This window comes from Coffea eugenioides, chromosome 8 (genome assembly GCF_003713205.1).
Source record: "Coffea eugenioides isolate CCC68of chromosome 8, Ceug_1.0, whole genome shotgun sequence".
Lineage (NCBI taxonomy): Eukaryota > Viridiplantae > Streptophyta > Magnoliopsida > Gentianales > Rubiaceae > Coffea > Coffea eugenioides.
The window spans coordinates 40,599,492-40,623,966 of record NC_040042.1 but is presented as its reverse complement, the minus strand read 5'-3'; the positions used below and the strand labels follow the sequence as shown (position 1 = coordinate 40,623,966).

The window sequence follows — 24,475 nt, the reverse complement described above, 5'->3', positions numbered from 1 at the left end:
GGTTCTTTCTTTTCCAACAAGAAGAAAACCCTGTTCTTGTAGTTTCATTTGCCATAACCAATCTGGCACTTGCTGTTATTTCCAGCTTGCAGTTCTGTAGATACATGCAATTTTGCAAGAATATGTCCTAACTAAACCTGCTGTTATTTTCAGTAGCCAGTCAAGTACGAGCTGCATATATGTACAGTTTTTCTGTTTTCTTACTCAGAAAAAAAAAATATTGACCCTGGCTTCTATTTTGTGCTAATTAAGATAGCAATTATAACATGTCTAGACTTCACGATAGAACCCTATTTTTTTTTTGGTTTCCTATGGCAGGATATTCTAAGAAAAAGAAGAGATCAAATTCCTTAAGACTAGTTTGCAAAATTCCTTGTACATTTAACCAGTAATCAAAATACATGAATAGGATTAGATTAAAAGAAAAAAAAGACTAAGTTGAGGACACTTTCCATTTGTAACTCTTTCACAATAAAGGGATCATTATCTAAGTCAAACCCTTGTAGTATATCTCTGTCCTTGTCCAAATTAACAGACAATGAAAAGAAATGGACAAAAATGAAAATGAAAGCCAAAAAAAGGTTCCAATTTCTTGATTTTCGGTTGTCTAAAAGGCATGAATTTCAGTGAAGATGGAACAGATGAATCTGGTGGTGGTGAAATTCATCCCTCAAGATCAATTAACGTAATACAGAGAATGTTAGAAGCAGCACCATGGGATTTTACATCGTTTTCTGCTACGTATATCTTCGCACAGAATTCAATTCCACCCCTTGGTCCTCGAGAAAGAGGCTCACATATTATATGTAAGACTTAAGGTCAGTCCTTGGACGTGCCTACTTTTATGCACACCATGTGATAATCCATAATTCAGACTCTATTCACTTTCCCCCAAAATTCTTAAAGAAAAATCATGCCTCAACTTAACCAACACACTAGACTTGAATTGTACTCGCAATATTTTATTTAATTCGTTTCCCCCAATTTGGCATTTAAACTCTTACTTCAATGATAAATATATGAATTGACGGCAATGATTGTAAACATTTTGTTATTTGTAATCGATTTTTGCCTAATACGTTTCCCAACACATGAAGAGCAAAGGTATAAATAGAGATGACGTATAAATACAACTGAGTAATTATGCAAGATCGCTTCTTTTTTCATAATCAAAACAAGTTTGAACACTGAACTCTATTTAATATGTAAATCGTCTTCTATTAATTCTTTCCTCAAATGCACGAAAGGTATTCATTTTTCTAGATTATATGTTTTGTGAAAATTTATGGCCCCTATATGATCACAAAATTAGATCTATATTGTAATTTAATATGCATAGATGGTTGGATAGACACAGATTATACGCATTATGCATATGTATATATACCAATTCACTACAATACAAGAATTAGAAATGTGTGTGTTGTGTGTAGGAAGAGAAAGAGGGATAATTAAGACTTCAATTTGTACTATTAATTTGTACATATGTGCGATCCTAGGCGTTGGTGATCCATAGACTGCACGTAGAATCTTAATAGATGGATGCCAATATGTGATCTGATTCTCTTTAACTCTGATCACTAGATGAAATTTGAGAATCTTTAAACTAAAAAAATTTCTGAAAAAAAAATAAAATTATATACCAGCATGTCTACTGCAGCTACAAGATGCCCTCAATGCGTCTTTGATTAATCTTCTGTACTCCTTTGTCATGCAAAGTAATAAATATTTCATTAAACAAATTTAGGTACTCAGTAGAAGCTGCAAAAAACTGTGGCAGGCAGGTGAATGAAGCATTAATCTGTGTGTTTCCAGCAGCTATTTTAGCAGTGTTCACATGCTTCCTTTTTTACTTTTTTTTTTTTTTTTGGTCCCCCTCATGTAAGCAAGTTTTAGTGCTTGTTTTTAGCTAAATTTCCATCTTTATTCTTCTCTTTCATATACGTAGGCACATGCATGAATCTTTGATAGCAAACTGTAAGAAAAGGACCAAAGTTTGCAAGGGCCAGAAATTGGTGTAATTTTTATAAAACAACTACACTTGAAAAAAAAAAATTAATATCTGTGACCTTTCTTAACAAGTACCCATTAAACACCTGTTCGCCAAACCCTTATTTATTTTATGAATAAGGATAATAAGTTGATAACTATCTATGCTTTTTGTTCTTCCTTTTCCTTTTTTTTTTTTTTGGGTGCTAACTGCTAAGTGTTTGGCTTTGTTTTTGAGGCAAAAGGCATTCCACCGGCCAAAATACAAGATCACAACGATGCCATTGCATGCACGTGTGTAGCGCAATCCATGGGAGACATTGTGAGCACTCTTCTCTCACAAAATTGCAGCAAATGCTGCTTATTCAAGAATCATTACAATTGATTACTTAGAAACATATATGAATTCAAGAGCCCTTTATGCCTTGTAGAAGTATATGCTCTATCTTCAACGCTACTCCAATGAAATAGATAAAAAGTACCACTTAGTGCACTGAAAGTGCCTGAGAAATTATAAAAATTGTGTAACAAGAAGATGGCTGTATACATCCCAAAAATATTTTATTGTGAAGTGGTTATATGGGCTCCCATGCATGAGGATATTTCCACGTTCACTTGTATGGTGTCTGTCTCCTCTTTTACGTTTGATTCTGCTAATTACAGTAATTTACATGGTGACTATGGCTCCAAGCATGGATTCTCAAGTGATAATTAAAGACAGTTAGACTTTATTTAATGTTTCTGAGGATTTTTATTTTCTCTCTTAGAATCTCATCACTGGCAATGTCTCTTGTGACTTAGATCTAAAACAGCTTATTAGTAGTTTAATATTCTACAGTAAGAAAAACACAAAGATAATTCCTAATTTTGAACTCTCAAATTCAAGCCCTTGATAAACTGCTACAAGAACATAGAATCCACTGTGAAAAATAAGAGCTTTAATAATGAGACTTGAAACCCTTCAAGACTTCAATTTGATTAACGTTTATTGACTATCATATCTAAAATCGCACTTCATCTTCACATAAGAAGATTTACCCTTTTTTTTCTTTCTTTTAAAGCAAAATTTTTTCAGCTTGATAAGAAGACTGGAAGGAGGAGGGGTTCATTAATAATAGCTGGGACAAGTGATAGGAAATGTACCATGAATGATTGATAGAAGCTAGGACAAGTTATAATCAAGAAATTAAGAAGATAATGAAAGATGTGAAGCTTTTTATTATTTTCCGAGGAGCAAAAATGTCAAGAGTTATCCTTGGAAAATCGGCCATTTGGAGCAATCAATTTGAACTAAGAACAGCGCTCGTATTGGGCCAACTCAGGGTCAGCTTGAAAGTGAGACTACACCATGCTTTGATCTCATTTATTTCAAGCTGTTCAGTGGATTAATGAACAAAACTGCTGTCAGATAAATTCTCTGAATCCAAGCCCTAATTGCCTTCTTAACAATCTAAACTCCCAAGTATTTGAACTTGACTGAGGGTTCATTTGTATCCAAACTCAACCAAAAAGTTGTGTCAAACTTCAACTTGTAATCCAAGCTTATTTGATGATTGATGGACCATTGAAACTCAAATGAAAGAGCAAGCATGAATGATACGATGCATAAACTTGTCTGTCGAGCAGGAAATTTAGTACACAATATCCCAATGGTAACAGGAAGAGGTACATCTTTATGCCTTATGCCAGTCCATTTAGATACCCTGAGCAAAAGAATTGGTAAAATACTAAAATTGAACTCTTTCAAGAAGTTCCCTCTAGACCCTAAGAATTCTTCACTGCAGCAAACAAGACTGTAGCTGCGCATGGATGATTGTACAAGCTAGAAAGGAACTATAAAATACGGACTGTAACATGACATGAGTGGGAGAAAGAGGGAGAGGCCGACATGGAAATGTATTGATATATCAAGGGAGACAAGGCTGCAGGGGCCAAGGATCCCTTTTGAAGGGGCAGGAGACACATTAACGATATGCATCATCAACCTTCACACTTCCTCACGTGACATGCACGTTCCCCACACAATCCTACTTAAATATAGGCAAAATCCATTTAAGTACTTGGCTTCTTCTTGGAGTTGGTAGGCTGGCCTCATGTGGTGGAAAGTGGAAACACTTGGTAAAAATTTGATATTGCTAATCCTCCAGTATGGAAGGACTCAAATGCATCAGTTGCGGCAATGCATATGAGCTCTCTGCTAAATATTGAGACAAGCAGAAATTTTTTTTTATCATTACTCATTTGCAAGCTGAAGACAGGGAGCAACTGCCCAAAGAAAAAAAAATCCAACAGAAAAGTTCAGATTGCTTGAGGGTCATTCTTTTTAAGGGAATGGAATAGGAAAGGCAGAATCAATGGTCTGTAAGTAACAAGCAGCAAGAACATTAACATGTGCTAACCCAATTTGTGCATTTTCGAGTTCTGCCAATGTAATCTGATCATCACTACATTGTTTTCAAAATAAATTTCAAGTTAAAAAAGGCAAATCGCTTGAGAATGTTCAGAAATAATCTGCCATAATCTATAAGTTACACCAACGCATGTATTATACAAAATTGTTTCAAAGAAACTGAAGTTAGAGATGAATGAGTATTCTTCCCAAGAAGTCATCACTTTGATGGTGCAAATCAGTCCTCCACCTTCAACATTTGTCTCTTATCGGGGAACGCAGAGACCCAATTCTGGAGATAAGGAGAAAATATGTAAGCAGACAGTGAGCCAATAAAATGAGGAACGACTTCTATTTCTCAAAGAAAAATCCAGCAATGCTTGCCTCCGCAAACTTTTGCAAAATCAGTCGACTTGAAAACAAATGTAGATAAGAAGAACAGCAATTTAACATGTTTAATCATGAAAATAGCATTCCTGCTGGTAGACACCATAAAAAAAACTAGGCAGTATGGATGCTACTATCCCATAGCACATAAATGGACAGGCAGCTAGGGATGCAATTGCCTATCAGTGAATTGATTGCAATCCCAAACATGTATTGACATGGCAGTGGAGCATGATAGAACTCCATCGAGGTCAAAATGCCCATGAATATAACCTTCTTGAATGTTGGATCACACAAATATCTATTTTTTTCTACCTTTAACGGTCAACACTTTAATCACGTGTTCTGCTGCCTCATCATATTACTCTAAATCAGCTCACACAAAACCCAAAAGCTTTATGCCAGGCCCCAATTCCTAGCTTGCATGAAGAAAATGGAGACAACCCAAAAATTGCAGTAAGATCCAATCATGTCACATCTCACAACTTAATTCATAGGTAGTAAGCGCCTTAGCAAATAATACTAGTCTTGGGCGAAACACTATAATTTCCCTCATACACTGTTCCAATATGAAGTAGATAAAGAAAAGTTTCTGCACTTCCTTACCATGCAGAAAAGTAGCAGCAGACGTCCACTACATTTAACATGTGCTAGAAGTAACAAGCAAGAATGATTACTTAACAAAGGAGAACATCAACATTGGCAGACCAGAGCAAGACAAGTTAATATTTTCCATTCCTGACAATCATCTAATGAAGAGCCTCCCTTGCTTTTCCATCTTTTGTTCATAATGGTGCATAGCAATCCTAGTGAAAATTTTCTCTTCCGTAGGATTACTTTCCCTTGCTTTTGAGGGGTAAAACATAGATATTACACTTCAAAATAAACTGTAACTTTCCCATTTTTAATCTGTAAGGGAACTCTCTTTGACGGAAAGCTTTATCCATGAGGAAGCAAATGAAAACCATTAGATCATAGTGCAAAAACACTCAACTCCTTAAGAATATAGAGAACCGTGTGGTCATAGCCCTATATGGCCCATGTGAAACGAGGTGTTGGAGCAAAACATTATGTATTCTCTTTATCCATAGGCATGCCTTATCACTAAACAGGAAGTAACCCTCAATTAAAATTATATGAGATGGCCAAATATTATGAAGAAGTGCAAGGCAAGCAACGAACTTCTCTGTCTGAATATTCCCGCAAAAAAACTTTTAAAGCAGCCAAAAATCCTTGTTGTGTGCAGTGAAGAGAAAGTAATTAGAAAATGCAGCAACTTCAGTAAAATGACAGCAACACTTATCACACCCTCAACAATATTGATGATACACAGCTCATTGTTGATATAAACCAAAAAAGGAGTTTGTTAGCCCCATTACCTTATTTTTCATGCAAATCTTGAGTTTTATCTCTATGGGTCAATATGACATATTCGTCTATGAGACAATGTAGTGGTAACAATGACCACTACATTCTCTCAGTAATAAACATGACCTAGCTCAGTTCTTCAACAAACATGCTATGAACAGTTCTCCAATTGTAGCCAAGTTTCCAGAATTGAAATTTTAACTGATGCAGGAGCATCTTAGTCATATAATTGTACGTTGTTCTAACGTAATCATTCAGTAGGGTTTTACTTGAATGCTGCCAAGTACTGTAAATACAATTGTTTAGTAAATACTCATATGTTACACATGCGCTTCGTTGAGGGTCCTGCATCATTTGCCATTATTAAGGAAAAATTTTGTTTTGCAGTCCTAACGTGATTCATCAACTTGTACAACTTGATCATCAACGTGGTTATTCTAAAACCTTACATTGGTCATCAATTCCTACTACCTTTTTATTGTCATAAGTAGATTAGTCACTGGCTCTTTCAACATCAAGTTCCGTGCCTATAAATACCTGCTCATATGTTCTATAAGCTTTTAATCTCAGGATGGCTGCAATTTGTTCAAAGGCATAAGGAAAAGAACTTCAAACTGCACTCAATACTTGAAGTTTACAGCACGTATGTGCGCTATTTAAGAGATAGTAAAATAATAAACTTAATGACTAAGTTGAAAGAGTTGATGAGTCACCCTCCAGTTCTATAGGTATTCCTGTTGTCCACTGCAAAAATAACTTTCCTCAATTTATCACCCAGTTATGTAGGTAGTAGAAGTTGATAAGTAAGAACTAGTAAAATAATAAACTTAATGACTAAGTTGTAGGAGTTGATAAGTTGTCCTCCAGTTCTATAGGTATTCCTATTGTGCACTGCAAAAATAACTTTCCTCATTTTATCACTTAAATATCCAATTCAGTTCTCTAGGGGAGTAATTATACCCAGAAGCTATTCTCCTACAAAACTATTATGCCTTCTCTTCACCAATCTAATATCTGATGTGCACTGTACTTTTACGTTAACTATTGTAAGGATTGCTGCATTTTGATCAAATCTAAGTCTCAATACCATAGACTGGAGGACAACTCAAACTATATAACTATGAAAAATTTCTTCCTCCTACCTTCACATATGTCCCAAGGAGTGTGGTTGCCTTGGGAAATTCCATATAGGCAGCAGCAGAGCAGCTTCTTATTACCAGATTATGGACTGTCCTTGAATAAATGTCTAATAACAAAATTGGTTAACAGGTGGACGTCATCTTGCATTGTTTCCATTTCTATTGCTCCTGGGATAACATAATCCAACCACTCCCCAAGCTTTTTGTGTTAATTTTTTTTTTTGGGGGGGGGGGGGGGGTGGTGGGTGGGGAACCACCGGTGGTGAAAGAAAGTAGGAAATTCAGAAGACAACGCAATCATGCGATCGGAACTTGTCAAATAACAAGCATAACTGGTTGCAAATTCTCACTTATCTCCACCATGTCCTTTTGCGGGCACAAAGTTTTTTACTTGTAAAACAAATATGCCTCAAAACAGAACCACTTGTCTTTACCAGATACATTGCTTGTAATCAAATTCTTCAATTGTTGTTTTCGGCACTTAATCAAAAACCATAAATCATCCAACATAGTGTAGCTTATATGGAACAAATATGGTACATTTTGTGTAGCAACATATACAAAATGCCACTAACGTTTTACCATTACTAGACTGAAAAGCTGCCAGAACACGCATAGAAAGAACATGTATTAAAAATATTAAAAAAATGAAAAAAATTTGCAGAAAATGCTGAGAAAGATGAAAAGCTAACTATAAGCGCACAGAGATATGATCAATCCAGTTGATGGAGTTTGCTTACAGATACATTAGAAAATAGTATCAAACTCCTGGATTGGCACTGCAGAGCATACCCTGAGACAACGACCTGGAGCCCTTCGAGTCCAAACCAAGGCACGATGTCAGCCGAGCTGAAGATACTGCTGTGTGGAGTGGCAAGAGAGATTGGAGACAGCCCATTTGAGCTAACGGCCTGAAAATTCCCAAAAACTAAAGATTTAAAAAATTGAATCTTGATAGAGACAATCTTGAACCAAATAGCAAGTTTCATCCAGAGTAACAATTCAAAATCAAATCTTTGAAAATAAATAAGAACAACCACAGAAGAAAAATGGCTCAAATTCACATTAGACGGTCAAAAATCAAATCTTTATGGAAGATTTGGAAAAACCCATTTGAGAAAAATCATATTTTGAGGAAAGAAATGAATAGAAATAAGAGGGCTTTGTCTGTTTAGGGTTGAAGGGGATTGCCTTGAGAGTGTTGTTGTCGTGGGAGAAGAGCGTATAGGGATGCCAAATACTGAAGACGAAGGTGAAGTGGGTCTCCTGATTGATGAGGGCTGTGACATGGTGGATTTGAAAAGGGAAAATGCTGGTCTTGAAAGGGTGCGACAGCGAGTTGCCATTGGAGAGGAAGCGATCAGTTTTTTAGCTGGGCACTTATGGGTATAGGGTTTAGGGGTATTTGAAGCAGCAGAGTGAAACTGGGAGAGATTAGAATTAGGACTTGGGATTTTCACTGTTTTTTTCCAGTAAAAACACAAAAAAAAAAATGTGGTTAAAAAAAAAAAGAAAAGAAAAAAGTTGATTTCTCAAGAATATGACTTTGCTTTGGTTAAATAACCTTTTTCTCCTCAAATTTATTTCATCCTATTGACAACTTGATGAATCTGTTTTAAATGCGAGACTATTCGATGTGAGTACAGACTCCATCAATGAAGGTCAATTAAGACCGCCACAAATTGTGGCAAATTTATGGGAGGCAAGGATTGAACCCCTGACCTCCAGCATCACCTTTAATGGTGATGACCACTGCATCACCTTTAATGGTGATGACCACTGGACCAAATGGCCAGTGGCGTATGCAGTCATTCATTAGTAGGAATTTTTTTTTTGGTCCTCAAGTAGAAAAGTGTTAAAAGGAACCTAGCTGCATATTTGGAAGAAGTGAAGCTACTGCTCCCTTGCTCCTTTCCTGGTGGCAATTCAGTCGATTAAATGAGATTCTTACAGCCAATTTTCATCAACTCTATATCTTCCCTGTAACGTTGCAGAAGCAAAAGAATCTCCCTCCAAGAAATTGATAGTTCAGCACAGATGTGCAACTGAGCTAACCAAGTATTTGGTTTAGCTGAGATCATTATCAAAAAGGGATATGTACTCTCCAATTACAGAACGATTAGCAGGAAGAAGGAAACAGAGCAAAAGAGCCTTGTGCGGATTTGGCATATTGGTATCAATAACAAAGGCAAATAAAACAGCATATCAAGAATAAGAATCTGTATCTAATTTTGCTTAATAAAACATAGATACAATGTTAAGAAGAATGCTATGTTGGAGTTCTATCTTGTAAACAATGCACACATCCAAAAACTCGAAAGCAAGGACACTTGTGCAAAGGCCGTCCTTTCCCAAGATCTGCAATGAAGAACTCTATCGGTCAAGAACTCCAGCTGCTTTAGTAAGCTGTCACTCGAAAAGTTATCATCATCATAGGAGGCGTAGTTTCCCAGTAACTGAATCTACAGTTGATCTACTTCCTGCAAAACAATAACAAGTAATTGACAAGACTAGACACGAATTTTCACAAAAAAAGCTTGCAGGAATTCAAGGTATAATTGAACAGAAGCAAACCAGGCCCAATGGCAAGTACAGTCTTCGACCCAGAAGAGACCTGCATAAAGAAATAGGTCTGAGCATTGTATATGTTTCCAAAGAGTCTATTACTTGTAAGGAGAGCAAATAGTATGGTCCTGAATGCATTACTTTGAGTCCTAATTCAAGGGTAGACTAGTTCTGCACTCTATTAATCGGACTCTTTGTTTTGCCCTACCATACCCATGCTTAACTCTTCATTTTGCAATATAGTAGCCATGTCGGGTGGGACTCCATAACTCCAAAATTACTTTGACTCTTCGTTTACACAGAACTGAAGCTATCTGTTGCAGCTTATGACCAAATCTTGTACCGTGTTGCTTTATTCTTTACGTAGTGATTAATTCTTAGCAAATAGAGTTCATAATATGAGGTTTCATTCTCTGCTTTTTTAGCTAGAATGACTCACATCAAACAATATGCTTGTGTTCTATGTGGGCCTATAACTTCCCTCATCCCCACATAATATCTGAAAATACAAAATAAAAAAAGCAGCTTTTATAATTCAGAACCCGAAATAAAATTCACTGTGCAATTTGTATACACATTAGTTTCTACGTTGTTACTCCTTGTACATTGTGAGTTTCAAGAGATGAGTAAAGGATATGCAAGACAGCAAGCATTACCAGAATGATAGCAATAAAGAACAACGGCTAATCACGGTATTGAAAAGCATATATCTATTCATCCTAATCATCATCTCCTTAGTTGGTTAGTTCAACAGTTTGCACTTTAGGTTGTCCATTGCACTATATTTCCAGCTGGATACAAACAAATATTTCAATAAGTCGAAGTGGATACCTGGGTCCGTCCTGCATCAGCCACAACAAAAGTTGGAAGACCAATGGACTCAGCTGCTTCCTTCAGCTTATTCCTGATAAAAACCCAAAAATTACCGAAGCAATAACTATTGTGCCAGCAAAGATGTTCCTTGAATACATCTAAGTGAAGAAAAAGAACAAGTTCAGATCACCTGCTTACATTTCTTGCAGATTCTTGCAGGTAACAACTATTTTGGCTTGACCACAGAGTTCCCATTGTCTCAACAGAGACCGGTGGCTGCTTTCAATACTCATGTAGTCAACAGAAATGCAGTATATGTAAATTTCATGGGATAATCTGATGAATTATATAACATCTTGCCATAATCCAAAACTCTTCTGGCAAAGTGACAACATTCTCTAATACCTATTCAATGCATTAAATGTGGATTGGATGTTCCTTTATGCCAGCACAGATAAGAAACATAATAACACTTTTGTGAACAAACGTAGGTGAGCATGTTAATATGCATGTACAAAGAGATTGTCTAGGTGCTATATTAATAAGTTATTTCAGGAAATATCTGTAATAAAAGGAAAACCTTTTAATCTTTGATAAAACATACAAAATTGCAGCAAATTGGACACTTTAAAATGGTGATTATAAACATACCTTTGAACGAGTTCTGAGTAAATGCCAGTTGCAGCATCTGCAGGTACATCAATCAATGAAATGAGCAATGCAGCAATAGCAATAAAATAGCAAAATGGAAAGAGGAAACCCTGAAAACGTATCAAACCAAGAATACTAAAATCTTACGAGCACATTGAGATGCAATTTTTCCTTGCCCCATCTTCAGGTCTTGTCTAACTACCAAAACCTGCAAATCAACATGCCCATTTTCAAACTAAGATGGCCTACAAAAAATATTCAGATTGCCTCTGTAACAAAGATGAATCAATACCTCACCATCTCTATTTTATGAGATTATGTAGTATGCAGCAACCCACAACCAAGACAAACCTTTCCTAAATAACTAAACCCCATTTGCACAATAACTCAAAAAGGGCAGCTGAAAAGGTATCCATCAAACAAGAAGACTCTATTGAATAGCCATCCCATAAAAGAATGGTGCACTTCTATATTGTAGAAAGTTCCAATCCAATAAAGGAGACATAATCCCTCGAAGTACTGATTGTCAGCAAATAACAATCGAATTTAGCAGAGTAATAGAGACTCAGATATAGACAAAATCCAACATAAGCTTATATGCAAAAGCATTCAAATTAAGCATATTTCTACATGGTATAACAGTCAATAGCAACTCAATATATGACAAAATAGTGATTACAACCAGTGGGCTATTTGCATGTTCCACAACCAAAAATTTTCTCAATGGAATACTGCACAATTCTCTCAAACCAAGGTTCTACACTACTGCCTCTCCTTCCAATTTGTTTATATGACTAGCATGTATTAGTATCCACTGCTATTCAGCTTCAAGATTACATGAGGGATTAAAGCAACCAACAAGAACTGCATCACAGTTTCCATAGGATACCTTCATCCTAAAAGCCAAAAGAAGCTAAAAATTTACTAGTAACTCGGTATTTCAAATGAAACAATAAAAATCAGAAAGTACCAAAATGCTATCAACTTTTTGAAATAGGACAAAGCATGCAATAAAAAGGACTTAAAAAATGCAGTGAAAAGTCACCATTTTTAGCTCTTCATCAGCAGCATCAGCTAATGATGTCAATCTTTGATTTTTGCTGGGTAACAAATTTCTCCTTTTAGTAGCACTAGTAGAAGCTTTATTGGGCTTGGACAAATCCAAGAACAACCCAAAAATAAAGCCAATTATCAACCCTGGAATGAAGTTTTCTGGCTTGAAACTTACTCCCAACCATTCTTTCTTCTCTTCTTTCTGCTGAATTATCATTAAAACATCAGAAAAGCTTAGTAATTAAATGAATAAAAAAAACAACCAAGAAACAAAATAATGACATGGGTTTTTTTTTGCTTTTTCTGTTTTCTTTCTTGAATGTAATATGACCTTTTTTGATGGCTGGGAAGTGTTTCTATAAGAACCCAGCATTGGGTTTTTAGCTGTTGCAAACTTTCTGTTCTGATACGGTGGGCGACAGAATAGAGATGGTTGGCTGCAGTTATGTTTGCAGAGCGAAGCAAGGTACGACGTCGTTATAATTGGAGTATTGACTGCATTTGATCTTTCACCCTCACGGGCCTTAAAACCTTTTAGGTGGAAATGTCAAGACAAGAACAAAGTCAATGGAATTAAGATGGGCAGCCCAATCCAGCAGCTCAACAGCCCCCCGAGCAAGGTCCAAAAGACTATTTTACAAACTTCCCTAGAGATTTTTGACAATTTCAAATAATATCCCTCAAGTTTTAATAATTACACATACCTCGCGTATATAAAAGAAGATACTGACCATCCCCACATCACAATTAAAGTCTAAACTGAAAATCTTTTTCAAAAAGAAATATAGAAAAAAAGAACTCAAAGTTAGATTTTAATTCGTCTTTAATTCGTCATTTTTATTTGCTAGATGTCAAATTTATTGGAACAACTATTTTGGTAGCTGGTCTCAATAATACGTAGCCACTAAATACAACTATGTATATGTGGATTGAATCCTTATTGGGAGAGGGTTTGGATTTGAACTTCAGAGTTTGACCAGTGAATGAGTTTTGGGCATTAAGCGGTGCCCTCTTGCTTGTAGATTGAAAAAATAAATAAATTTTGAGAGGGTTGGGAAACTTGACCAGATAACAACATTTGGCCAATGCTGGGAGATTGGACATTTTTTGTATACTAGTAGACTTATATATTTTTTTATTTTTAAACAATATATAATGATCAATTTGTGTACAATATATTTGAGATAAATTTCATGAGGGCAATGAGTTGAAACTTTGTTAGAGTGGTAAAAAGTTTAGAGTGGTAAGATAATATAAATTTCAAGAGATTCCAAATTTAAGGCGTTTGCAGATCCAAGAAATTACAATAGACCTTACAAAAAATTTCCTCATGCGCCAGAAAATGTTTCCACTTTTTCTCTTTTTTTTTTAAAAAAAAAAAAAATTCAAGCAAAAACTCTTCGGATTTTGTCCCTCCATTTATTTGATTGATGATATACATGTCCATGTAGCAATTCATAGCACATAGAAATCAATTATTAGCCTTCAACTAAATTATGGGAATACGAACCAGTCATATGACTCTTCATGGAACCTCTTAGATTTCTGCTCTTTTGAGGTCCCAACCAATTGTTCTCTTTATTGGAACTCTAAAGGTATAGTTCATTATTTATAGCTCTAAGATAACACTACTGTCCCAGAATTCAAATAGACAGATGTAACGATACATGAACTTTTCTCCTCCATAAATATGATCTTTTGCAGCTTCAATTGATGTCATAACCTCAAAACTTTCCACAATGCCATCAGGTTCAAAGAAGAGGAGAGCTGCCAAGAGAAAGAAGGAGGAAGAGCTCCAAAAAATCTTGGTTTCAAGGGTTGCAACGATATCTGAAGGTAATATCAAGTAATTATTCTTGTTCTTTTCTTTTCTTCTTAAATGAACCATTTCAGCTACATTACCCTTTTGAATATTTTGCAGTATTCAGTCTATAAGGTTATGTAAACATGACATTCTGATTGACTGTATTTTGTTATAGATGCGATTGATAAAAGCAACTCCTCAAAAGATGCTAATCTAGGAGATCATCCAGTCGTCGCAGCAAGCACTATTGTTGATTCGACGGAACCAGAAGGTAAATCTGTAAATGATGATGGCGAAGCTATTTCAGATGAACAAAATGTGCTGCCCGCAGTCGGTACAAAGACTTCTTCTTCAATTGTTCTAGATTTGAAGAAGGAAGAAACTTTGCACGAAGTGATATCACCACTGTATAAACAAGGCTACCTGGTTGCCAATGACGATGATCCCATGATCTATCATGCAGCCGAAGGTGAAAATTGTGCGAAGGAATCCGAAGTTGGCTTGACATCCAACCAGGATTCTGCAAACGTTTTCCCTAAGAATTCATCTGAAGATGCAGTTCATGATGTTGATGCTCCAGTTGACATTTTGCATGAATCAGTAGAAAAAGGAAATGGAGATACTTATGTTGAAATGAATGATGATGCACCTTTCGATTCACAGACAACAGCGATATCAAGGTCTGATAAAGGAAGCCCAGTTCAGGAAAAAGGTGAGGATAATCTTTGGCAAGATGATGGGGCATTACAGGCTTCTCACAATCGCCTGGTAAGTGATCATAATTCATAAATAATCCGACTTTCTTGATCTTAATACAGAATTTATTAGACATAGAAGTTGATGTGATTAACGAAACATATGAGATTCATTCAAGCATTGTGATTCTTCCTGTTTGTTTTCCATGAACAGGTTCGGATTCTTTCTCACAAAGAAATTGCTGTTGAGGATAAAAGTATTGGGCATGACAGGAAGACTTTGGCTGTTTCGGAACAGGATGACATTTTAAAGAATGCTATTGAAGAAGTATTGGATACAACAAATAAATTAAGGGAACTTCTGATAAAATTACTTCATGGCCTTGATACTATTCAGCCTATGGAAGTTGCATAATGGAGTCAGTTGTCTCATTTACTATTGTTTGGTTCAGTAAAGCTGAGTGGAAGTTTTTTGTCATGCTTAAATAGTAGTAAGAAGATTGGAATCATTTCTTTGATAGATTTGATTACGGAATTATATATCAAGAAGGCTATGGATTTTCTTTTCCAATTATATCATGTCTTCAGTAACTAGTTGTTTATTTTTGTTCCCTTCCTTTTTTCTGTTTGATTCTTTTCTGAAGCCATTGCAAGTCTGCCAGACAAGAAAATACATTTTGCAGAATCGAATTTCAGGTGGACGAGTCTTGCTGCAAAAAAAATTAGAGAACGTAGAATGCAATTATAAGAAACGGGTGCCGTAATTTAGAAGTAATCGGAATCTTTCACTTTTCGTCTGAAGAAGTGAAGCACTAATTAGTGGTTAAAGATAATTTTCAGGCCTAAATGGCTTTAAAAGAAAAATTATCCACAGCCATTTTGCGTATGGTGCAATCCATCTGATATATTATGATTGCTAAATAATTGACGATTTTTTTTGGGAATGTAATTGAGTTTTAGTTGAAGATTAGGGAGGGACTCAAACTCCTAATTCGCATCCATTATTTATATTTGCTGTCATTAGAGTGGAATTATCTTATTGCTTATCAAAAAAAAAAAAAAAAACTCAATTTGCATCCTTTTTACCAAACCTAACCTCTCAATTTGCATCCTTTTTTAAGTTTTGGAAGTCATATTGTATAGGCATATCCATACATGTTATGTGTTGCACATCTCCTCCTACCCTTTCATATTCTAAGTATGAGTAATGTCCAAGTCGATTAGTATTAACTATTTTGCTACGTTTCATTGAAAAATGACCAGAGTCTCTGTTCAAGGAATCTTTGTGAAATCTAAGGAATCAAATCTAGACATCCCATAATTTGTATTTGATATACACTTTTTTGTTAACAGAAACTGTTATTAATGGTTAACTCAATAATCAGCAAGACTGATGATCACCTCGTCTCGTTTCGATTATTATTTTTAGAATTTTTTGTTAAAAAAAAATTACTGTATCAATTTGATATATATAAGGTAAAAAATATGTTCATAAAAAATATAAAAATTATTATTCGTAAAATAAATTACAGTACAAATAACTTGGCAAATTAAGTAGCATGGAGAAGTTGGATAACATATGACGTGCCTTGAGGGCAACCATTGGAGGGGTGACCAAGTCAAGTCAAGATTTTCCATTTCTTCACCTTACACAATCCCCTCACGTGTCCCTCAAAACTGTCCAAAGAATCCCATCCACAATATTCCTCCCTCTACAAAACAACGCCACTTCCTTTCACATTATTTCTAGCAGCATATGATCCTTTTATCCTATCCTATGACAAAATAAAAAAACATCTTCCCCTCCAAAGAAAGACCTAACTGCAAATAACTACCTTTCTATACCTATTTCCCCGCATATGGAATCCATTGCATCCAGTTCATCCCCTCCTCACGACCAGCAGCACCACCGTTTGGAGCCGACGCAACCGCTCGCCGAGCGCATTATCCGAGCCCTTCGCCACCGCCTCCGCCTCCTCCACAGGTTTGATTCCTCCTTCTTTGTGTTAGGCGCCACAGGAAATGTTTACACTGTCAACTTATCTGACACCCCATCATGCACCTGCCCTGATCGCACCGTCCCTTGCAAGCACATTCTCTTCGTGTTTATACGCGTTCTAGGCGTCCCCCTCGATGATTCCTGTCTCTGGAGGAGGAGTCTGAGGCCGTGCCAGCTCAACCGCCTTCTCACTTCGCCTACGTTGACGGATGCCTTAGCCGGGGCTACCGTTCGAGAGATGTTCCACCAGCTGTTTTTTCAGGCTGGGCCGAGTACTTCAGGCGGCCCTCGTGTTGACATGGAAGACGGCACGGCTTGTCCGATATGTCTTGAGGAACTGGGGAAAGGAGAGAAAATCGTAGCTTGTGGGACCTGCAGAAATCCAATTCATGAAGAATGTTTAATGGCGTGGAAGAAAAGCAGCAGAAGAAGATCAACCAGCTGTGTACTTTGTCGCGCTAGGTGGAGAAATACGGCTGATCAAGACAAGTACTTGAACTTATCAGCATATATTAGTGAGGATGACATGGTTGAAGATGAAGGCCATTGCAGCTAGCAACTCTTCAGGCCTTCAAGAATCCTCGGTGGGGATGTTAGATAGAGCTGAAGGAGTGGAAATTAGGGAAAGAAGACTATAACTGTATATACATGCTAAACAAAACAAAACAAAACAAAACAAATTTGGAAAAGAAAAGAAAGAAAAAGTTGATTGTTTAAGAGTCAATTTTGTTGGAAACGGAATTAATATTCCAACTCTCGTGCTCTTCGAATTATGGTTTTCTCGCAAGCATAAAATTAAAGGTTTTAGGGCCTTGTATGTGTATGTGTGTGTCTATATATATATATATATATTCCATTGCTTAGGGCTTTCAATATATAGTTTGCATCTTGTATTTATGAATTTTAATTAATTAACATGTAGACCGCCTTTTATCTATATTTCCACCAAAGTAGTACTTGTAAGTCTTCTCTTCTTGAAAAGAATTTCGTGCTTGAAAATGTATGAAATTTCTTGAAAGCAACGGCATCTATAGTAATATGTCAAAATCAACAATAACTTATCGTGTCATTTCCGCTAGAAAACTTTCATAAATTAATTTGGTTTCATATTCCCTCTCTAGCCAATAACCTGAAACATCCTTAGTTTGATTTATCATGCATATCATCTAAATTTAAAGGGAAAAAAATCTTTTTTTTTTTAAGTCTCTTACATTTTCAATTTGTACTTTTTTTTTAAGTCCCCCATGCTTAAAATTCAACTTTATCATAATTAATAATGCATGCCAAGTGCCCTACGATAATGCGACAAAACATGAAGAGTTATCACCATCCACCGGATAGCAACAAGCAAGCATGCGCCACATAATAATATGTGTCAAAATCTAATGGACTAAGCAAATCAAATCTTAACACATCGAACCCGACAAACGGCATTTTGATTTGTGCTTGATCAATTAAAAGTCTCATGAGGATAAGAAGAAATTGATTAATCATCATGGTTTTGGAGTTTCTTACCAGGATAATAAGAACAAATGATGGGCCTGATCAATTGAATTCTCCAATAATATAGCAGCTGTCTTTGGATTCTTCCAACTTCATAGTTGCCTCTCTTCCTTTTTAATTGATTTCAGTTCATACCAGCACAATACGATCTCACGGTTAAGTATTTCTGGCAGAAAAAAAATGAGTTTCTGGCTCAATTTGAAGGATAAAAGGCAACGTATGGGAAATTTTTAATGCTCTAAGTCTTTTTGATGTATAAATTTTGTTATTCTTTTGCTGATAACAAATGCCGTATTCATTTCTGTTGTTGTTGTTGTTGTTGAACTTCAAGGAGGTCTTAACTTGTGCTCATATTTTGGTCTCCAATCAATTGATGGATTTTGAGCAGGAAGTTGTACAAGTTACACTTTCATGAAGCATTTTTGGTATTCTACGTATGGGTTTTAGATGTCAATTTTCAAAAATTTACATGACTATGAAATTCAACAAAGGTGGATATGTATTCAAAGATATAGGGGCAAGAACCATGGGGCAATTGAAAAAAAAAAAAAAAAGGAGAGACAATTAATAATCTAAATTAATCTTCATAAACATCATCGATAATGAATTTCTATAATATTCATGTGATATCGTCAAAAAAATTTTATTTTTTTTGCTTCTATAGGTAGAAATTCAATCCTTTGACTAAACAAACAATTTTTTTATGCCGCCTCGAGTTCGAAACCTTTCACTTACACTATTTACTTATATTTATTGTCTCGTCATATATGTAAAATTTAACTTTGCATGTACATATTTTTAGTCTTCTAGACATATTTGTTCGACTTTTGATCCTTAGTTTTTTCCATTTACCAAAGATTCAGAGTGTCTCTTAAACCACAAAAATGGGTTTCATACTAAAAAATAGGTTTCAAAGTTAATCATGGTGATACTTTATAATTTGGTTATGTTTAATCGGGATGACTTAACGAGCATAGTTGGCATGATTCTATGCATTGTCTGATTAATTGCTTTATGTTAATCATGGAGGTTCCACGACAAGATCAAGACAGCAGACCAGGTCATAGTTTAACATGGACTTATAGTAGCACTTATTCTTTGCTATCTCTACACAAGTTGGATCAATTGGTAACAACGATTACTTTCTCATAAAAGATCGTGTGACTCATGGTGATGATTCATGATGGTGATCGGAGTCAAATCCATCCAAATATATATATATTTTTACAAAATGAAAAAAATTTATTCATTGCCTACTAGCAGATGGTTTGCAAGATTCCAACTTCAAATGTCACATCCACCATATCGGCTATAGGAGGTTTTACTTGGATTAGATATCACACGCGGCACTGCCCTGAGACTGCTTTCTTCTAAATCAACCAGTCCAAGTGAGTTATCCACTGCAGAAGTTTTCTATTGGAATGTTGGTTTGAGAGATCAAATTATGTGGCTTACTACAATTATAGGTTGAGCAGGGGATGAAATCTCAGTAGTATCTGACGCCATCGCCGCCCTTCACCTGTCACTAGCAAACGCTGGCCAACAGCAAGGTGGAACGCCTTTTGATTTCCACATTTGTGTGCCTCCTTTGAAGAAATCAGATTTTGAATCCATTATTGAATTTGTTTGGGTTGTGTGAAGTTGGAGTAGTTATATTTGGACAAATAATAATGTATTACATTATTTTCTACTTTTACAGTATCTTAATTTACCTCAGATTTGGATTTGAATTGTTTTACGAGAGACTTGATTATTTGATTATATAATTGGTCTTGAACGAAGTTGGAGCATATAATTGGAGCTAAGTCTCCTGTTATGTCTGGATTTCAACCCGATTCACTAATTCATTACTGACCTAATTGCCACTCCTAGTTCAAGATGGCTTAGATTCCTCTAGATCTACTCCTCCTTTGATAGTGTAAAAGTTGGAATAGGTTGATATTATCGTCAACCAAAAAAGAAAAGAAAAAAATAACTTAATCTTTACTAAAAAAAAATGTAATTATCTGTAAAACTTGCTTCTCCATATATGATTTGTACATAAAAACACACAATTATATGACACTCCTAATCCATTTATTCAACAGGCTTGTTTAGAACCGAGAAATTTTCTACTAATAGACCAATGGCAAATGTAAAGGTTTATTAAAGGATATGGCAAATTGTCGAGTGCCACATCCCATCACTGTTCTAGCAACTTTTCAAAGAACTTTGCCCAACTCAAAATGCAAACCGAGAAGTCTTGTCGGTCTAACGATAGATAAAATAGATGATCACTTGACACCTGCAGCCTGCAGGGGTATATAGAAATCGAATTTGGGAGAAAAGATACAAGTAACACCCGCAGTCTTTGCAACGTCAAGTCCACCTCTGTTTTTTACTACTACTCTTTTATCTTCTCTCAGAAGCAACCGGACGACTACTATTGACTTTGAATCCTGAATTCATATCTTTTGAGCTGAACATGGATAAACCCACAACCTCCAACTTCCTAGACTCAGGCAGCAACAACATGGCTCACAAAGTCATTGCAATTGCCACTGGTGAATCTCACACTCTGGCTCTCACCGGTAATTCGAAATTAATTGACATGTGTTTCTGTAATCTTGTTGAATTTTTGGATATAACTCAGTAGTGCAGTTTTTGTAATGCATCTTTTTTCTTGGTGAAACAGGGGATGGAAATGTGTATTCTTGGGGCAGAGGAACCTTCGGTCGTCTGGGCTCAGGTTCAGAATCTGACCTACTTTTGCCGACCAGAATCAGATTCTTTGAAGAAAACAAGCTTAAAATTGTTGGGATTGCCGCTGGGGCTTATCATAATCTTGCGCTTGCAGGTTCTTTTATTTTCAAGATTGATTATACAAGCTTTATTATTTATCTTCGGTTGCTTTGCTTTATTTCCTATTAGATGATTTGTTCATAAAGAAATTTTGGGTATGCCAATTATTTTACTACTATATTTTAACATGAATTATGATTGAATTTATGATATGGCGGTGGCAGATGATGGATCAGTCTGGGGCTGGGGACATAATGTATGTATCCTTTTGCAGTTATTTTTGCCTGTAACCTGTTTGATTTAGTGATCAAGATTGAATATTGAAATTTCAGTTCATTTCTTTTTGTGGGTTTGCCATTTTTTTTTTCTTTTTTGGTGGTGGAAATCTTGTCTATCCTTGACTCTTTCATGGATGGCCAAATTGGTAGCCATGAAGAGAATTCTTCATTGCCTTGCTTGTTAGAAGGGTTTCTCGGATTGGGATCACCGAATTTGGTAACAGATGATTTGGAGACTGTGACGAAGACACCCTTTAAGGTATTGAATAGCTTGCATTTCTGGGTCATCTTGGGGTTTTTCTGGGTTTTGACATTGAATTTTTAGGTCTCTTCTGTCAAAGCTGGAGGAATGATGTCTCTAGCAATTGATGATCTTGGTGGTCTCTGGATATGGGGCAACTGCCCTCATCCCCAGCAAAGCATGTCACCCCAGGGGGAATTCTCTCTTGTTAGCTGTTCTGCCCCAATTCCCCTCTGGAGTCTTCATGGTCAGACTGTGGTTAAAGTGGCATGTGGGAATGAGCATGTTGTAGCGTTAGTGAGTGCTGAAGAAACTTATAATGGCAATGACCTTTTATGCTATTCCTGGGGTTCTAATAGCCATGGCCAGTTAGGCTTGGGAGATAAAGAGAGCAGGTTATACCCTGAAGTTATTCAAACATTTAATTTGGAATCTCCATGGGAAGTGTATGAGGTAGCATGCGGTGCTTTCCATACAGCAGTTCTGACTAACAAAAAGGAACCAAGTGACACATTAGAGAGCTTTTGCTGGACTTTTGGCCTTGGGGACAATGGGCAGCTTGGTCATGGAACAACAAAAAGTGTCCTATCCCCTGAACCTGTGTTGGAGTTGCCACAAAACACATTCCTTATATCTGTTGATTGTGGGTTATTTCACACCAGTGTTGTTTCATCAGCTGGAGACGTTTGGTCTTGGGGAATGGAAAAGGGGCTTGGTCTGTGCCCTGATGCTAGTTTCACGGGAACCGATTCCGGAGATGCTATTTCTCCCCTGTTGATTACATCCAGTAGCCTCTATGGGCCTAGAAATCCTGAACCTGTTCAAGTTGCTTGTGGTGCAGCCCACACTGTTCTTGTTGGAGATAAAGGGTATAAGCTCTGGTCTTGGGGAAGGGGACGAAGTGGAGTCCTTGGAAATGGTAAATCAGATGATTATTTTGCTCCTACCCTTGTATTGTGGCCACCGCTGGTAGAGGACTTCAGGAAAGAGGTATCAGGAAATGGTGGTGGTGGTATGAAAAATGAAGCAAAGAATCCTGAAGCAATTGCAGAGACGGAAAAGATGTTGTCTGCCGCAATGGAGGAGATGAAGCTCCTTGCTTCCAAACTTTCCGTAATGGAAAGGTATGCAAGCATACTTCATGGTTCAGTCTTTGGGAAGGCTTTTGAAGAGCAAGATATCCCAATGTCGCTGCAGAGATCAGGTACATTTGACATTGCTAAAGAGTGGGAGAACATGTTGGAGTCATTGAATCATGGCAACCTTGTCCGACTGGAGAAGTTTTATCGTAACATGCTTGCAGGCGTTAAAGACAAGCTGATGAAGAGGAGGATACAGGAATTAATTAAAGAATGCCTCAATTCAACAAGTAATGGAAACTAAAGGAAAGGAAGTAATAGCATGGTCATGAAGATTTGAACTTTGTTACGAATTTGTGCAGGATAGAGTGCTAAATTAAAGTTTTTCTTTGATCAGGAAGCTTGTATACCTATGATATTTTTTTTTTTTGTTGTGAAATTTAGTTTGGAATAATTTTGTATTTATGGTTAATAATACGAATATCAATGGTCCTGGGATAGTTACTTATGAACAATTGATTACTGGTCCTATATTGGATCTTGTCAAAGGATGGGAATCAGTTTCTTTTGAATATGTTAGAAACACATGATCTGGAGATGCTTGGCATATTGAGTTTTATGTATCAGTTCCTGCATATAAGATAGCGCTTTGGAAGACATTTTTCATTCATCAGGCCATTCCTTGCTTAAAAATGTGCATGCTTTACCGTGTCCAAACACATGACGAAGTGGCAGACAGAAGACATCACGGAGTGACTGCAACCTATCTTTGCCATCTTGTAGAGAAGGAGTGTGATATAATTACAGCCTGTGCAATAATAAAACCTGCTCAAACTAAAAGTAATTTTTGTAGATAGCGGTGAGCAAGGTCGAATTCACAGGAATTGGGAGTAATTGTTTCTTTTCAAATTCACAGTGACAAGGGGGTGTTTTTATATCAGGGGTGATAATCTAAGCAATTCAACTAAAAGTAAAATAATAAAGATAAAATAGTCAATTAGAAATTAAATAACAATTTACTAAAATCAAACGAGTGATAATTAAGGATCTAGCCAAGAAATAACTTCAGCAATGGTGCACCTAATTGATCATTGAAGCAAAGGCAATTCTAATTATTCATCAATAAATAGGTTATAACTACCAAACAAGCGATGGCAGTCAACCCCTCCTTACTGTATCGGTGATCAAGGTACGCCCGTTAATCACTGCTCTAATTGAGAAATAATTCTAGGTACGCCCGTAGAATTTAATTTCTCAATTGCCTTACGTATTAGAGGAGTCATATTCTAACCAAATAACGCACTACCAGGGTTATTTTAGATTAGCCCGCGTATTCCCCTGACACAAACCTAATCATGCTAGTTGTCACTATTTTAGAGCAATTAAACAATTACGGATCTAACGCCCTAATTGACAATAGATTACCAAATTAACTAATTATCCGGATCCAAAATAATCAATTAATCAAATAATCATGAGCACTGCAACCAAGGAATAAGCGAATACCAATAAATAAAGGAAAGATAAAAATCAAATCGATCTCACAATTTTGAGACGACTCAGAGCATCCGTTGTCCCTTGACTAGGGTGAGGAAATTAGCTCATAATTGATGAACAAAATCCACGCAAAAGTGAAATAAAAGCTGCGGCCATTAAGTGGAAAATAGGCGAACTCAATTCGTTCAAAGGAATAAAGAAAAGCACAGCTACAGAGGGTAATTCAATGTCTTCCTAAATGTTC

At 36.4% G+C, this 24,475-nt stretch overlaps 4 protein-coding genes across 7 annotated transcripts; 2 read left to right on the top strand and 2 right to left on the bottom strand.

Moving 5' to 3' along the window:
* Positions 1-4,379: 4,379 nt before the first annotated feature.
* LOC113781100 lies at positions 4,380-8,711 on the bottom strand. 2 transcript variants are annotated; one of them, XM_027326948.1, is made up of 3 exons: positions 8,464-8,711; positions 8,065-8,183; positions 4,380-4,670 (listed from the first exon to the last, which is right to left on the bottom strand). In XM_027326948.1, the coding sequence occupies exons 1-3, from the start codon at positions 8,616-8,618 to the stop codon at positions 4,645-4,647; spliced, it is 300 nt and encodes a 99-aa protein (XP_027182749.1). In that variant the 5' UTR covers positions 8,619-8,711; the 3' UTR covers positions 4,380-4,644. The 2 variants fall into 2 exon arrangements, with proteins under 2 accessions (XP_027182749.1, XP_027182748.1); XM_027326947.1 differs by having other exon boundaries at positions 8,013-8,183; positions 8,464-8,709.
* Positions 8,712-9,352: 641 nt separating this feature from the next.
* Positions 9,353-12,756, bottom strand: LOC113779892 (peptidyl-tRNA hydrolase 2, mitochondrial). Of its 2 annotated transcripts, none has more exons than XM_027325664.1 (8): positions 12,686-12,756; positions 12,347-12,556; positions 11,449-11,509; positions 11,302-11,338; positions 10,849-10,926; positions 10,669-10,741; positions 9,847-9,886; positions 9,353-9,752 (listed from the first exon to the last, which is right to left on the bottom strand). In XM_027325664.1, exons 1-8 carry the CDS (start codon positions 12,725-12,727, stop codon positions 9,703-9,705), a joined length of 591 nt encoding a protein of 196 aa, XP_027181465.1. In that variant the 5' UTR covers positions 12,728-12,756; the 3' UTR covers positions 9,353-9,702. The 2 variants fall into 2 exon arrangements, with proteins under 2 accessions (XP_027181465.1, XP_027181464.1); XM_027325663.1 differs by having other exon boundaries at positions 12,347-12,559; positions 12,686-12,755.
* A 3,878-nt stretch (positions 12,757-16,634) lies between these two features.
* Positions 16,635-17,677, top strand: LOC113781462 (mitogen-activated protein kinase kinase kinase 1). The gene has a single exon (XM_027327402.1). The coding sequence runs from the start codon at positions 16,713-16,715 to the stop codon at positions 17,406-17,408; it is 696 nt and encodes a 231-aa protein (XP_027183203.1). The 5' UTR covers positions 16,635-16,712; the 3' UTR covers positions 17,409-17,677.
* Positions 17,678-20,676: 2,999 nt separating this feature from the next.
* On the top strand, positions 20,677-23,306 carry LOC113781356 (ultraviolet-B receptor UVR8). 2 transcript variants are annotated; one of them, XM_027327273.1, is made up of 5 exons: positions 20,677-20,925; positions 21,030-21,191; positions 21,361-21,396; positions 21,549-21,673; positions 21,740-23,306. In XM_027327273.1, the coding sequence occupies exons 1-5, from the start codon at positions 20,820-20,822 to the stop codon at positions 23,036-23,038; spliced, it is 1,728 nt and encodes a 575-aa protein (XP_027183074.1). In that variant the 5' UTR covers positions 20,677-20,819; the 3' UTR covers positions 23,039-23,306. The 2 variants fall into 2 exon arrangements, with proteins under 2 accessions (XP_027183074.1, XP_027183075.1); XM_027327274.1 differs by having other exon boundaries at positions 20,836-20,925; positions 21,361-21,392; positions 21,565-21,673.
* Positions 23,307-24,475: the final 1,169 nt, after the last annotated feature.

Coding starts and splice junctions, on each gene's coding strand:
- LOC113779892 (XM_027325663.1), bottom strand. CDS start 12,727: ATGCTGGGTTCTTATAGAAACACTTCCCAGCCATCAAAAAAG. Junction 11,510..12,346: donor CTGATGAAGAGCTAAAAATG/GTGACTTTTCAC, acceptor GTTGATTTGCAG/GTTTTGGTAGTTAGACAAGA. Junction 10,927..11,301: donor TACTCAGAACTCGTTCAAAG/GTATGTTTATAA, acceptor TATTGAAAGCAG/CCACCGGTCTCTGTTGAGAC.
- LOC113781356 (XM_027327273.1), top strand. CDS start 20,820: ATGGATAAACCCACAACCTCCAACTTCCTAGACTCAGGCAGCAACAAC. Junction 20,926..21,029: donor TCACACTCTGGCTCTCACCG/GTAATTCGAAAT, acceptor TTGGTGAAACAG/GGGATGGAAATGTGTATTCT. Junction 21,397..21,548: donor GGGCTGGGGACATAATGTAT/GTATCCTTTTGC, acceptor ACTCTTTCATGG/ATGGCCAAATTGGTAGCCAT.
- LOC113781100 (XM_027326947.1), bottom strand. CDS start 8,618: ATGGCAACTCGCTGTCGCACCCTTTCAAGACCAGCATTTTCCCTTTTC. Junction 8,184..8,463: donor ACGACAACAACACTCTCAAG/GCAATCCCCTTC, acceptor GGGAATTTTCAG/GCCGTTAGCTCAAATGGGCT.
- LOC113781462 (XM_027327402.1), top strand. CDS start 16,713: ATGGAATCCATTGCATCCAGTTCATCCCCTCCTCACGACCAGCAGCAC.